The sequence below is a fragment of the Marmota flaviventris genome, assembly GCF_047511675.1.
Source record: "Marmota flaviventris isolate mMarFla1 chromosome 17 unlocalized genomic scaffold, mMarFla1.hap1 SUPER_17_unloc_1, whole genome shotgun sequence".
NCBI lineage: Eukaryota > Metazoa > Chordata > Mammalia > Rodentia > Sciuridae > Marmota > Marmota flaviventris.
This window is the reverse complement of record NW_027287693.1, coordinates 734,032-749,961: the sequence shown is the minus strand read 5'-3', so window position 1 is coordinate 749,961 and position 15,930 is coordinate 734,032. Positions and strand designations below refer to the sequence as shown.

The 15,930-nt window shown below is 35.4% G+C and overlaps 2 protein-coding genes across 4 annotated transcripts in view; both read left to right on the top strand.

Moving 5' to 3' along the window:
- The window catches only part of LOC114082774 (E3 ubiquitin-protein ligase rififylin), a 786,130-nt gene that overhangs the window by 117,403 nt on the left and 652,797 nt on the right, over positions 1-15,930 (top strand). The gene's annotated exons all lie outside the window — the stretch shown is intronic.
- Positions 1-15,930, top strand: part of LOC114082782 (T-complex protein 1 subunit zeta-2) — a 52,125-nt gene that overhangs the window by 29,202 nt on the left and 6,993 nt on the right. For 2 of the 3 annotated variants that reach the window (XM_071607159.1, XM_034635366.2), the window contains exons 6-10: positions 5,558-5,668; positions 5,800-5,959; positions 8,022-8,104; positions 9,034-9,130; positions 9,879-10,026. In XM_071607159.1, coding sequence (XP_071463260.1) covers positions 5,558-5,668; positions 5,800-5,959; positions 8,022-8,104; positions 9,034-9,130; positions 9,879-10,026 — 599 coding nt within the window. The remainder of the gene's footprint in view (positions 1-5,557; positions 5,669-5,799; positions 5,960-8,021; positions 8,105-9,033; positions 9,131-9,878; positions 10,027-15,930) is intronic. The other variant, XM_071607158.1, reaches the window with a different exon arrangement.

Sequence of the window (15,930 nt, the reverse complement as noted above, 5' to 3'; positions counted from 1 at the left end):
TTCCTCCTCTACTTTCTCTTCCTCACCCTCATCACCCTCCTCTTCCTCTTCACTTCTTCCTCTTCCTCTTTTTCCTCCACTTTCTCCTTCTCATTGTCCAGGCTGGTCTCAAATTTTTGGACTTAAGTGATCCTCCTGCCTCATCCTCCTCAGTAGCTGAAACTATAGGCATGGCCACCACATCTGACTTAGCGTCTTTGTCTTCCTCTTTCTTTGTAGATGACTCAACAATCATCTAATCCCTCATTTGTTAATGCTAAACAGTGGTTGACAGCAGGTAACTGAGGCCATGGGTAATTGAAACTGAGGAAAGTGAAACTTCAGACAAGGGGACTACTGTACTTCACTTCTGCTTAAAGTTCATTCTGTATAGATTTCCTTTAGTGAAAGTTTGCTGGAGGCGTATTGTTGTTTGTTTGTTTGTTTTTTTCTAGAAAATGCCTTTATTTCATCTTCATTCTTTGTATTTTACTTTTTTGTATATCGAACTAGATTCACAGGTACAGATGGTCCCTAACAGTTCAATTTATGATTTTTTAAATTTACAATGCTGTGAAAGTGATATGAATTCGGTAGTAACTATACTTTGAATTTTGATTTTTTCCTAGTAATCTGTGGTGTGATACCCTCTGCCATTGCTGGGCAGTGAAAGTAGCCACAGCTCCCCACCAGTGAACATTTAGGAGAGTAAAGGACGGATACTTTACAGTGTACTGTGGAGTAAACTATGATGTTGAGAAGGTTGGGAAAAGTAAATGTCATTTTTGTCTTACAATGACTTCAACTTTGATGATTTTATTGAGATAAAACTTTGTTGTAAGTTGAGGAGCATTTTCTTTGAGCTGATTGAAGGATTGTTATGCTGTATTCTGACTTCCATGATTGTTCTTAAGAAATTAGCTGTTTTTAATGAAATTTTTAATTGCCTAGATGATACAGACATATTTCTCTTTGGTATTCTACACTTTTACTATGATGTGTAGAATTTCTTTTTGTTTATTCTGCTTGGTATTTTCTGGGCTTCTTGAGTTTATGAATTGATGTATTTTATTTGGTTCACATCCATTACCTCCTGAAATATTTATTCTGCCCTGTTACCTGTTATTTTTCTTCAGTTAAACATATGCTTGATGTTCTTACTCTGTCTTCCATTTACTTTCTCTCTTTTGTGTTACATTACATACCCAGTATTTGGCTAATCTGTAGTTATTTATTTTGTAGTGACTTATTCAATTATTTTCTGTTGAGCAGTGGCTAATCTTTAAATCAATCTTTTGATTAGGAGAAATTTTAGATGAAGTATAGTCACTGAAAAGTAACACAATGAAGAGTGTTCCCACCATAATGGTATAGCTTGATGAATTTTCTAATATATCTGTATAATTAGCATTCATAAAAGAAACAGATCTCCAAGAACCTTCCTTTGGTATGTTCCCTTTCAGCCTTTATTTGTCAAGACTAACCTGAATTTCTATGACATAGATTAATATTACTTGTTTTATACTTGTCTAAGGGGAATCATAAAGCAGGTGCTTTTTTGATTCTGACTTTTTTTTTTATTCGGTATTGTTTTCACTCATCTGAACTGTTCCATGTATAGTAGATCATTCATTCTCATTTCCTCTGTAGTATTTTATTGTTACTCTTGCAATCCATTCATTCTGCTAATGATGAGAAGTTAGGTAGCTTTCAATTTTGACCTTTATGAGTAGTGCTTCTGAAAACATTATAACATCCTTTTGTTAGACATGGATGCATGTCTGTTGAGAGCCACAGCTGAAGGGGCCCCAGCAAACTTCCAGCTGCCAGCTGATTGGCTCCTCTGCATGATGCTCATTGGGCTGTTTCCCCGCCCTTTCAGACCACGGAGCTGCTCACTGGGGGACTCTTTTGGCTCCGCCCCCCCACCCAGTCAATCGGCCTCAAGAGCAGGAGGAGTGTGTGTGTGTGTGTGTGTGTGGGGGGGGGGGGTTGAGTGGCTTGTGGGAAGCCGGTGGTGGCAGTTGGGCTCTGAGGGAATTCCTGAAGAGCTCATGTGGTGCGGTGTGTGTGTTCTAAAAATAAAGTTCATTTCTGCTTGATAAGTGGCTGGTGAATTGTGCCCAGCCAGACTGCAGCACATGTCTGTTGCTCCCTTGGAAAAAAAAAAAAAAAAAGTTTTGTTTTGTTTTTTTTTGAGCCAAGGTCTCGCTTTGTTGCCCAGGCTAATCTTGAACTCATGAACTCAAGTGATCCTCCAGCTTGCGCTTTCTGAGTGTTGGAATTGTAGGCATGTGCCACTGTGCCCATCTTGTTTGTAAAAAATTTAACGGTGGTGTATACATGTGTGTATTTCTTTATGTACTTACTTATAGAAGTTATATTTTGTTCTTCCTTGAATCTGCTTGTCGCTTATGATTTTCTGTTCCCTGCGGATCTTTCCAAAATTACCTTTAAATAAACTCTTTAAAGCATAGAATTTATATCTGATAATATCTTAAATTTTGGCTTGTTTCAGGTGTTAATTATATTTTTCTAGTTCTTGCTCATCGTGCTTTGTTTCCGTATGTGCCATTCATTGCGCTTGAAAGAAGTATTTGTAAAAATAATTTCAGAGGCTGGGAGCAGTGGTGCATGCTTTTAATCCCAGCAGCTCGAAGGGTGAGACAGGAGGATCTCGGGTTCAAAGCCAGCCTCAGCAATGGCGAGGCACTAAGCAAGTCAGTGAGACTCTGTCTCTAAATAAAATACAAAACAGGGCTGGGGATGATGCTCAATGGTTGAGTGCCACTGAGTTCAATGCCCAGTACCAAAAAAAAAAAAAAAAAAAGAAAGAAAGAATTTGAGACCTAGGATGAAGGTGCCTTTCTGGAAAGAGGATTTGCATTCACTTATGTTGGGAGCCCAAGGACTACTTAAAATTTAAAGCTTGAGACTTTTTTGGCATATTCATTTGATATGAATTCTTAATGCCAGTTCATGTGAGGACTGATTATTTCTAGCTCATCCTTCTGTATGACCCTGAGTATGTAGCCTTTTGGGATCTAAGCTCAATGTGAAGATCTCCTATTAGACTCACCACTTTGGATGATCACTGGGCTTTTAATTTTGTCCCATTTCATTGTGAAGTTATTGGAACTAAAGTTTATATTTGTCTGGCATGTCAAATAACTTTAGAATAAAAATACCTGCAGTTCCTGTTTTGTTTTTAGTTTTGGTCTTGTAATCTACTGTCTTGTACATGTTCAGTGTTGTTAAGTTTTGGTTTGTAATACAGCATTATTTAGTTTTTGGTCATAGGGTTGGTCCAAATTAGCCTACTGTTATTGAAGATAGCAAGTTCTTGATTTATATTTCAGAAGGATATCTGTAGTTGTTTTGTGTGGAGAATACACTTTAGAGCAAGTTGGAAGGTGGGGGAGGGGAATAAACAGGAGAGCAATTAGGAATTTGTTAATATAGTTCAGGTTAAAAATGAAAATGGTTTAGTTCAGGGCATATTTTAGAAGGAAGAGGCAGTAGGATTTGGCAATGGTTCTGCGTAAAATGAGATAGAAATAAAAGTCAAGGGGTTTTTGTATGATCAGCTGGAAAAGTAGATACACTGTATCTTGCGATGGAGAAGAGTGAGAGGAACAAGTTTGGGGAAATAAATGAGTTCATTTTGGGGAATGTTATGTTTGAGATGACTGTAAGTATCCTGTGGAGATGTTGAGTAGGCAGTTGGTGTGATGTTTGGAGTTCAGGATTGGACTGGAAATATGTATTTGAGAATCATCAATATATAGATGACTTAAAGCCATGAGAGTAAATGAGATCACCTGGGAGGTGAATAAAAATAGAGAAAAGAGGAAGTTTAAAGATTGAGGCTTGGGAATTCTAATGCCCAGAGTTTGAAAAGATGAAGATTCATAAAGGAAGCTGAGAAGCAGTGGTCACTGAAGTGGGATACCCAAGAGAGTAGTGCCCCAGAAACCAAAAGCAGAAGGTATGTTAAGGAGAGAAAAAGCAGCTTTGTTGTATGTTGCTGAAAGTTTAAGTATATTGTTATAAACTGAAAATTTATTGTTATATTTGGAAAACAGTTTTTGGTTTCTTTAATGAGAGCTGCTTCTAAAGAGGTAGAGATGAAAGTCATATTGAAGGTGAGCTCGAGAGAGAAGAGTTTGGAAGAAGTGGAAATGCAAATGTGGACCAACCAGAGGAGTTTAGCTTCAAAGTGGAGCAAAGAAATAGAAGAAAATACTGGAATGGAGCTCATGGAGAAGTTTTTGTTTTGTTTTTAAAAAACAAAAAAATGATGGGCTCTATCATAGCAAATTTGTATGCTGATAAGGATGTTCTGATAGGAAAGAAGAATTGATATAGGAGACAATGCCGGAACAGAGAGGGGAATAGAGTTCAATAAATAAGCAGAGAGATTAACCTTACAGAGGAGGGTGAATACTTCATTCATAGCAGTAGGATTGCTAAAGGTAGTGATGGGACAATGTTTCTGTTTTCTCAAAGAAACAAGGTCACTTGATGAGAGTGATGAGACAGGAAGCATGAAGGAGGCTTAGAAAGTGGAGAACATTGAATGTTTAGTTTCTTCCTAAATAAAACATCTTCTCACTCAGGAGTTGTAGTAATCTAGTTGTATTAAACATTTGAAAACTTCCTTATAAGTACGTTGAATTATTTAAAAATAATTTCTTTAAGGTGTGACAAATATTGGTTTTCTAAAAGATTCTTAAGTAGAAATGCTATCCCCTAAGTGTGTGTAAATCAGTTTTACAAGTTATAAAAATGTGTACTTTAGAAAGAATATTTGGCAAACAGAAAAAAAGTGCCCCACTAAATTCCTACCATGAAAGCCTAGGGGGTTATATTTTTCCTTTTTAATGTCAAGATCCTTATTTCTTTATAAGTATAGTTACACTCATGCTTTAAATGCAAATTGTCATTCAGTGATTATCAACTATCTTGTAAATATTTTTCCACCTTATTATTATTTTGGTGCTGGGGATTGAATCTATGAGTCCTTTACCACCGAGCTACATCCCCAGCCATTTTTAAGTTTTTATTTTGAGATAGGTTCTCTCTGTGTTGCCCAAGCTGGCCTCAAACTTGGGATCCTCCTGCTTCAGCCTCCTGAGTTACTGGGATTAAGGTGTGCATCACTATGCCCAACTCTGTTACATAGTATTTGTGACCATCAAATAGTTGGGTCATTGCTGAGCAATATCCTATTGTTAGATATTTAGGTTAACAGTTTTAGTTGTTTCATGTAATTATCTTGAACAGATTTTTCCTAAGAGCTTCATTTTATACCTTCCTTTCATTACTTGATCAGTGGTGTCATGTTTTTGAGCTGTAGAACTTAGAGAATAATTCTGGTTTGACTTTTCATTGTGAGTTCACAGTCATACTATGTTAAAATAGATTCTCTTTTCTGATTTTACTAATTATATGTTAGATTTTGAAGTTTTCACAAAGAAACAATGTGTGCCTTGGCTGTTTTGTATTTAAATTTGAGTATAATTTATGTCAAATTTTAGAGCGTATATTCAAAGTAAGAAACTGCATGTTTTAATAGGTTGATCCGAGGATTAGTTTTGGATCATGGTGCCCGTCATCCAGATATGAAAAAGCAAGTAAGAGATGCATTTATTCTTACTTGCAATGTGTCACTAGAATATGAAAAAACGTAAGTGATAATTTCTCTTTATAAATTTTTAAACTGTTTTTTCTAAAAGTGTTTTAAAATCTCTTCCCTCCCAGATTTCTTCTGTTTCCTTCTTTCCCTCTGTCTTTATCTTGTTTTTATTAATCTTTTAGAGAGGTGAACTCTGGTTTCTTTTACAAGACTGCAGAAGAGAAAGAGAAATTGGTAAAAGCTGAAAGGAAATTTATTGAAGATAGAGTACAAAAAATAATAGACCTGAAAGAGAAAGTCTGTTCTGAGACCAATAAAGGATTTGTTGTCATTAATCAAAAGGTGAGGAAAAAAAAACATTTAGATTTTAATTATTTGTAAGTTTTTTTCAGTATTTCTCAAAGTGTGCTTTATGGACCCTGAGGGTTCCAAGGACCCTTACAGGGACTCAGATGTTAAAACTATTTTTATATTAATAATCCTTTCACATTGTGTTGACATTTGCAATGATGGTGCAAAAGCAATGGTAGATAAAACTGCCAGCACCTTAGTACAAATGAAGGCAGCAGCTCCAACCATCCTGGCAGTCCTCATCGTCTTTATGCCACACCACCACATACTTGCAGAAAAAAGAAAGGCAGTTTCATTTATGAATGTTTTGATCAAACGGTAACACTAGTAAGTTTTATTAAATTTTGATCCTTAATGCATTCTTTTATAAATCTTGAGTGATAAAATATGAAATACACAAAGAGAACTTCTACTAAAATACCAAAATGGGATGGCTGTCTTGAAGGAAACCCTTGAATGATTGATCTGTGAGCTAAACTAGTTACTTTTATTCATTTTTAGCTTGAAAGAATGACTGATTGACAAACTATATATTATTTAGATTTGGGTATTTGGAAGATTTTTCTGAGAAATGAATGAAGCAATTCTATCACTTCAAGGAAAATACCTGACAGTGTTTGTTGCCAGTGGTAACATATGAGTCGAATGTAGTTAAGTATCCTGTATATAATCAATATATTTTTTTAATATTTATTTTATAGTTGGACACAATACCTTTATTTCACTCATTCATTTTTTTACGTAGTACTGAGGATCGAACCCAGGGTCCCGCGCACACGAGACGAGTGCTCTACCGCTGAGCCACAACCCCAGCCCCAAGTTAATCAATATTTAATAAATGACTAAACATGCAGGATTTTTCAAAATAACACATAGATAAATAATGCATTTTAAAGTATAAGACCAATGTTTGAGCATAGTGATGCAGGCCTGTAATTCCAGTGACTTAAGAGGCTTGAGGCAGAAGGATTGCAAATTTGAGGCCAGCCTTGGCAACATAGTGAGACTGTGTCTCAAAATAAAAATTAAAAAGATTGGGGATGTAGCTTTGAGGGAGAACACCTGTGGGTTCAATCTCCCATATCAAAGCAGAGAGAAACTCAACTCACCAGATAAGAAATATGTACCTCAAAAGAAGACCCCCAATGACCCACTTCCTCTAGTCACACTCTACCTGCGTTCACTTAAACCACTTAGTTAATCCCCTAATCAATTCAGCTCTAAACACTTGCATTGTGTCATATGTGAGCTTTTGGGGGATATCTCACATCTAAACCATAACATATACAGTATCAGAGAAGAATACCTAGTTGTCTGAAAAGGCTTTTAGGGATTGAACCCAAGGGCATATAAGTACTGAGCCATATTCCCACCCCCATCCCCTTTTATTGATTGATTGATTGATTGAGACAAGGTCTCACTAAGTTGCTTAGAGCCTCACTAAATTACTTAGGGCCTCCCTGTGTTGCTGATATTGGCCTTAAACTTGTGATCCTCCTGCCTCAGCCTCTTGAGTCACTAGGATAACAGGCATGTGCAGCTGAAAAGTCTTTAAAAATATTTCTCTTTCCAATTTTTATCTATGTGGTGGGGCCAGAGTTCTTTATGTATCTGAACCAAAACAGCATATTATACCAAACCGAATGCAGAAACAAATATGAGAATCTACCTGTCTTTTATTTAGACAGACATTAAAGAGATTTGCAAAAATGTAAATCATTTTCATGTAAATCATTTTGGAAAGTATAGTAAATTTTTATTAAAAAATATTATGTTAACATAAAATAGGTATATTATTTTAATGGTTATCAAATATTTTTAAATTTATTAATTTTAATTTATGATAAACAGATATAGCTCATATAAACAAAAGCTCTTTGGGTTCTTAATTTTTAAGAGTATAAAGTGATACTGAGATGAAAAAGTTTGAGAAATGCTCGTTTAAAATATGTTTATGCCTAGGAGAGTAGCTCAGTGGTAGAGTGCTTGCCTAGCATGGGTTTGATATACAGCACAGAATAAAGTTTACAATTTTTGTGTTATTTAATTATAGGGAATTGATCCATTTTCCTTAGATGTTCTTGCAAAACATGGAATAGTAGCTCTTCGAAGAGCCAAAAGAAGAAATATGGAAAGGTAAGCTTGTGCATTATACATCCCAACTTCTTTAAACAAACTGAAGTTATTCCATGTTTAATCCTTTTAGTTTATAAGTAAACATTGTTGAACAAAATAGTAGTGTACGAATTCCAAATTTTGTTCTTAATTTTAATAAACAGTTGAAATTGTAAAATTAGAGTCAAGTACAAGGAAGGTTTTCATATTTTTAAGAGAGATTTTAAAAACAATGCAATGGGATGTGATCTCACTTATATGTGGAGTCTAATAATGTTGCAGTCATAGAAGTAGAGAGAAAATCGTAACAAAGGCACACACCTGTAATCCTAGCAACTCAGGAGTTTAGGGTAGAAGAATTTCAAGTTCGAGGCCAATCTCAGCGACTTAGTGAGGTCTTAAGCAACTTAGTGAGACCTGTTTCAAAATAAAGAATTGAAAGGGCTGGGGATGGTAACTCAGTGATAAAGCACCCCTGGATTAAATCCCCAGTATGGTAGGGTGGGGTAGATAGGAGAATGGTAGTTTACCAGAGGCTAGGAAGTTTGGGGGTTTAGAAGATGTAGGTCAAAGTATACAAATTTCTGTTAGGAAGAATAAATTCAAGGATCTATTGTACAACATAGTGACTGTAGTTAATAATATACGTATTGTTGAAAATGCTAAGACTAGATTTTTAAGTGTTGTCACCATAAAAATGATAACTACGAAAGTTAATGCATCTGTTAATTAGCTAGATTTAGCCATTTTGCTGTGTGTGTGTGTGTGTGTGGGTAAAATTTCAAAATATCATGTTGTATGTTTTAAATACATTTATTTGTCAACTAAAAAGTAAACAAATTGCCCCCAAATAATATAACACAGCAACTATGTAATCTTCTATGTTAGATCCTTTCATCTTTAAGAAATTAGCCTTTATGTTTTCCATAACCAAAACTATGTAATTTCAGACTCTCTCTTGCTTGTGGTGGAGTGGCTGTGAATTCTCTTGAAGACCTAAATGCAGAATGCTTGGGACATGCTGGTCTTGTATATGAGTACACACTAGTGAGTATTTTTGTGAATAATTGTTATAGGGCTGGGGTTGTAGCTCAATGGTGGAGCGCTTGCCTAGCATGTGTGAGGAACTGGGTTCAATCCTCAGCACCAATAAATAAGTAAAATAAAGGTATTGTGTCCATCTACAACTAAAATAATATTTAAAAATAGTTGTTATAAAGTGAATACTAAGCCTTTTTTAAAAATACTAACTTTTTAATTCATATTTTGCATTTTGAAATCTATAGGACAGACTTTGCAATTTATTTACCTAAATATTTTTAAGAGTTCAAATACAATTTATTCATTTATTTATTTTTTTTGGGGTACTGTGAATTGAACTCGGGGGTACTCAACCACTGAACCACATCCCCAGCCCTGTTTTGTATATTTTATTTAGAGATAGGTTCTCACACAGTTGTTTAGTGCCTCGCAGTTGCTAAGACTGGCTTTGAACTCGCAGTTCTCCTGTCTCAGCCTCCAAGCCCCTGGGATTACAGGCGTGCGCCACCGCGCTCGGCCACAACTTACTTTTAAATATATTTTTAGTTATACTTAAGAAAAATTCACATGAAGAATAGATTCTCATATAAAATAAGTCTTGATTTCATAATGACATTGAATATTAAAGTTATATCTGTGTGTGTGTCGGGGGGAGGAGGGTGCTGAGGATGGAACCTAGGGTCTCACACATGCTCCACAAGCGTTCTACCCCTGAGCTACATCCCCAGCCTGAAATTCTTGTGTCGTTCTTTAGGGTGAAGAAAAGTTCACTTTTATTGAGGACTGTGTTAACCCTCGCTCTGTCACCTTGTTGGTCAAAGGACCAAATAAGCATACTCTTACACAAATCAAGGATGCCCTAAGAGATGGACTTCGTGCCATCAAAAATGCCATTGAAGATGGTAAGGTCTTTTTGTGATGGATATGGACCTCACATATTTTTTAATTAGTAATAAATCTGTCATGATATATATGGTATTTCAAAAGATAAGAATTGTTAGTATTTTTTCATTTCACTTTGGACCGTGTGTTGTTTGGGTTGTAAATATTTTTCCTGCTGGGCACAGTGGTGCATGCCTGTAATCCCAGCAGCTCAGGAGGCTGAGGTAGGAGGATCATGAGTTCAAAGCCAGCCTTAGCAAAAGTGAGGTGCTAAGCAACTCAGTGAGACCCTGTCTCTAAATAAAATACAAAATAGGGCTGGGGATATGGCTCAGTGGTTGAGTGCCCCTGAGTTCAATCCCCGGTATGCAACCCCCCTGCAAAAAAAAACAAACACAGAGTTTTCCTTTGAAATGTTCTTAATATTCTGCTGTCCTCCCTAATTAGTTTATGAAATGAAAAAGTACTTGACTTATAATGTCACTATTTACTTTTAAAAGTCTATTTGTATTTTATTAATTTTTTTGTAGTTATAGCTGGAAAGTATGCCTTTATTTATTTTTATGTGGTGCTGAGAATCAAACCCAGTGCCTCACAAGTGCTAGGCAAGTGCTCTGCCACTGACCTACAGCCCCAGCCTTAGAAGTTTATTTTTAAAAGCATGAAAATTTTTATAGCTAGAATTCATTCTGTTACCTCAGGTGCAGTATTATTTTATGAAAAAATTAGGAAGGAATATTAGCATTTATTATTTATTAATAATTTATAACCAACTTTCTTCTGAAAAGGATTTGGGGTAGATAACTTATTTAAAGTAGGATGATAGGCACATGAAAAGATGTTCAACATCACCAGTCATTAGGGAGATGAAAATCAAAACCACAAAGAGGTACTCTTTCTCAACCTCTGAGATGGCTATAATAAAAAAGCTGGACAACAGAATGTAGACAGAATGTAGAGAAACTGGAAACTGAATGCATTGCTAATGGAAAGTGTTGGAAGACATGTAGTTCCTCAAAAAATTAAATATGTAGTTACTGTATGACCGAACAAGTCTTAGGGATATATGTAAGAGGGTTGAAAACATGTTCACACAAAAACTTTCCCACAAATGTTCATGGCAGCATTATTCAAAATAGCTAAACATGGAAACAATCCAAATGTGCATTGGCTGATAAATGAATAAAAAATGTGGTATTTTCATGATAAGAGTATTATAAAGTACTGGTATACATTACAACATGGATGAACCTTGAAAACATTGCTAGGTCAAAGAATCCAGATACAAAAGTCCTCCTATATGCTTTCATTTATGTGAAATGTCCAAGAATGACAAGTGCACATAGACAAAAAGGAGATTAATGATTGCCAAGGACTGGGAAGGGGAGAAGAGTGATTGCTAATGGGCACAGGGATTTTTTTGGCGGGGGGAGGGATGCTAAAATGTTCTGAAATCAGTGGTGATGATTGCAGTCTTTTTTTTTAAATATTTTTTAGTTGTCAATGGACCTTTATTTTATTTATTTATATGTGGTGCTGAGAAACGAACCCAGTGCCTCACACATACTAGGCAAATGCTTTACCACTGAGCCACCACCCCAGCCTGATTGCAATGTGTTGTAAATATATTTTTTATATATATATAATTTTTTTTTTTGGCACCAGGGATTGAACTCAGGGGCACTTAACCACTGAGCCACATCCCCAGCCCTTTTTTGTATTTTATTTAGAGACACGGTCTCACTGAGTTGCTTTGGGCCTTGCTAAGTTGGTGAGGCTGTGATCTTCTGCCTCAGCTTCCCAAGCCGCTGGGATTTAGGCATGCGCCACCATGCCTGGCAATATATTTTTTAAAATACTGAAAAGTACACTCTAAGAGGTTGAATTTTATGGCATGTGAGAAAGATAAGAAACATAAATAATGGTTAGATTTGTTTGATAAGCAGAAACAGATATGAAATAATGTAAAATTAAAGTTGAAGTGGAAAGTTAGAACCTAGAGAAAAGAATATAAATAATAGCAAATATAATAATCAATATTAATATTTAACCACTATGAATCACTATTAATATTTAAGTTACCAGAATATACATAGATTTCATTACCAAAAAAAGAGAAAATATATTAGTTCCTAATTGGAAATAATATGGGGCTTTATATATGGGTCACTGTCTGCTTTTTATAGTCAGAAAAATATTGTTGCTATTTTGGGGATTGAACCCAGGGGCACTTTAGCACTGAGCTACATCTATAACCCTTTTTATTATTTTAGTTTAAGACAGGGTCTTACTAAGTTGCCCAGGCTGACGTCAAATGTGGAGATACTCCTGCCTTAGCCTCTGAAGTCACTAGGATTACAGGCATGCACCAGCATACCAAATTTTTGTAGTTACTTTTGATAGACTCTTGAAGCCTTTGATAGTTACACTCAATTCTTAGAATTCAGAATACATAGATGGATGAATAAACTACTATTTTTCTTTATCACTTCAACCACTTATTTTTTTAAAGAATTTTATTAAGATATAATTGACATAAGGAATCGCACATATTTAAAGTGAACACCCCTGACCATCATCTCAATTGAGATAATAAACATATCCATCACCCCAAAAATGTTCCTCAGTGCCTATTGATAATTCCTCCCTCTGCTTCTCCCCATGCCACCCCATCTCCAGGCATTCATTGGTCTGCTTTCTGTCATTACAGATGAGTTTGCCTTCTGTAATACTTTATATGAATGCAATAATATAGTATGTTCTCTTGTTTTATTTATTTTTTAAAATTCTTTTTAGTTGTTGATAGACTTTTATTTTATTCATTTATTTACATGCAGTGCTGAGAATCGAACCCAGTGCCTCCATATGCAAGGCAGGTGCTGTACCACTGAGACACAACCCCAGCCCCTGTTCTCTTGTTTTAGTATAGCTTCTTTTTTAAAATTTTTTTTTAGATGTTGATGGGCCTTAATTTTATTCATTTATTTATATGCGGTGCTGAGAATCGAACCCAGTGCCTCACACATGCTAGGCAAATGATCTACCACTGAGCTACAACCCCAGCCCTTAGTATAACTTCTTTGATACTGATTGATTATTTTGAAATATTTTATCTTTCTGTGGTTGATTCTGTTTTATTGTTAAATAGGATTCCTTTGTGTGAATATACTATAATTTATCCATTCACCTGTTAATGGAATTTAGTTAGTTCCAGTTCTTGGCTATTATAAATATAGCTGCCATGAATAAGTCTTTTACAGATATTTATTTATTGGATAAATGCCTAGGAATCCAATGGCTATGATAGGTATATATTTAATTTTTTAGAAATTGACAAACTGTTTTGTCACCTTTACATTACACCCATAATCAGTGTATGAACATTCCTGTTATTCTCATCAATACTTGATATGATAGGCTGTTTTAGCCTTTTGAATATTAAACAAACAAACAAATTAGGGTTTTAATGTGCATTTCCCAATGATTATTGATGTTGAACATCTTTTTATGTGCTTGTTATCCATGTATCCTTCATAAGGTTTCTGTTCAATTTTTTGTCCTTTTTGAAAATTAGATTGTTTTCTTATTGTTGAGTTTAAAAGTTCTTTTATGTTATAGATTCAAGTACTTTGTCAGATATATGATCTGTAGAGTTTTATCCTTCTCTGCCCATAGCTTGTTATTCTCTAAAGAGTGTGTTTCAAACGGAAGTTCTTAATTTTGAGGAGGTCTAAGATCAGTTTTCTTTCTTTCACAGATTATACTTGTGGTATGGTATCTAAGAAATATTTACCTAACCTAGGGTCACAAAATTTCTCTTATTTTTTTCTTTTTAAAATGTTATTGTCTTAAGGTTTACATTTAGGTCTTTGCTTACTTGCTTGCTTGATTTCTTTCTTTCTTTCATGGTGCTTCATGGGAGAGCAGCATGTCATAGCCAAATACATTTATTATAACATTAAATGACTAAAACTACTTATTCTGTAAACATACCGGTTTTCTGTGTCTTCAGTTCATCTTAATCTATTTAGTTCCCAGCATCTTTTGAAAACCTCTTTTGAATGTGGAGTTATTCATTTCAGAGAATAGCTCTGCTGCATTCCTAATGGCAGTGGAAGGTGTTTAACAGACACTGCTTTGTAGCAGAGATCCATGGCTGCCTTTTTAAAAAAAAAATTTATTTTTTAGTTGTAGTTGGACACAATACCTTTATTTTATTTATTTATTGTTACATGGTGCTGAGGATGGAACCCAGGGCCTTGCACGTGCTAGGCAAGTGCTCTACCGCTGAGCCCCAACCCCAGCCCTCCATGGCTGCCTTTTGATGACAAATTGTAAGTCTTCATCAGGACTAAAATATTATCAATCAATCAATCTATCTATCTATCTATATATCAATCTATCTATGTTGGAATGGCCTTCAATTCAGAGGTGTCAGTCCTAGGTGGCCAACTCCATTGCTGTGGACCAGAGATGAGGCACAGCACATTGTGGTGGAAGGGTATGGTAGAGGAAAGCAGTTCAGGACACAACAATCAGGAAGCAGTAGGTCTATGATTCATTTCAAGTTAATTTTTGTATATAGTTCAGGATATGGATCCATGCTCATTTTTTTCACGTATAAGTGTTACATTGTTTTAGCCCCATTTCTTGAAAAGAACATGTTTCACCACCAAATTCCCTTGGCATCTTTATTAAAAATCAGTTGTCCAGCTGGATGAGGTGATCTGTGATCCCAGTGACTGGGGAGGTTGAGGTAGGGAGATCTCAAGTTAGAGGCCTCAAAGTAAAAAAAAAAAAATAGAAAAAGGCTTGGGATGTGGCTTAGTGCTTAAGTGCTCCAGGGTTCAATCCCCCATACTAAAAAAAAAAAAAAAAAAAATCAGTTGTCCATATTTTTGTGATTCTATTTCTGTGTTCTTTATTCTGTTTCATGGATTTATTTGTCTTAATGTTAATATTATACTGTCTTAATGGCTATATATGTCTTTAGATCATTAGTGTTAAGCCTCACATTTTGTTCTTTTTCAAGTTATTTTGTTATCGAAGTCCTTCGCATATGAATTTTAGAATCAGCTTGTCAAGTTTTTTTTTTTTAAAAAGACTGTTGGGATTTTGGTTGGAATTTCATTACCTCTGTAGATCATTTTGGAGATACTTGATAACAATATTGAGTCTTCCACCTCATATGCAGAGTATTTCTCTCCTTTTATTTGGGTCTTCTTGAATTTATCTCATCAGTATTTTTTATAGTTTTTAGTATGAGTTTCTCAAATTCTTTTTTTTTTAGATTTAGCCCTAGGTGTTTCAGATAGTTCGATTACTATTATATTTTAAAATTTCAATTTCGGGCTGTTAGTCACTAACATATAGAAGAAATACAGTTGATTAATGTGTATTGATCTTGAATTCTACAGCCTGCTAAACTCACTTGTTAGTCTGAATAGCCTTTTTAAATAAAAGTTTCATTGAACTTTCTATATAAATGGTCATGTAGTCTACTAATAAAGACAATTTAACTTCTTCCTTTCTGATCTGGATGACTATCATTTCTTTCTTTTTTTTAATTTCATGGGCTAGAACTTTAATACAACATTGAATAGAAATGATGAGAGTGGACATCCTTTACTTACTCCTAATCGTAGATGTCATTATATTTTGGATCTGGAATTTCTCTCAAAGCCTCACTTGTTGAAGGCTTGGTTCCCAGTGCAGCAATGTTCAGAGATGGAGCTTTTAGGAAGTAATTGGATCATGAGGGCTCTGATCCTGTCAACAGATTAATCATTGACGGAAAATATGAGAGGTGGGACCCAGTTGAAGGAAGTGGGTCCCTGAGGCCTGCCCTTCTCCCCAGCTCCCCTCCTCCTGGGCTTCTTGGCCTCTGTAAAATGAGCAGCTCTGCTGTACCATGACTTCTCTGC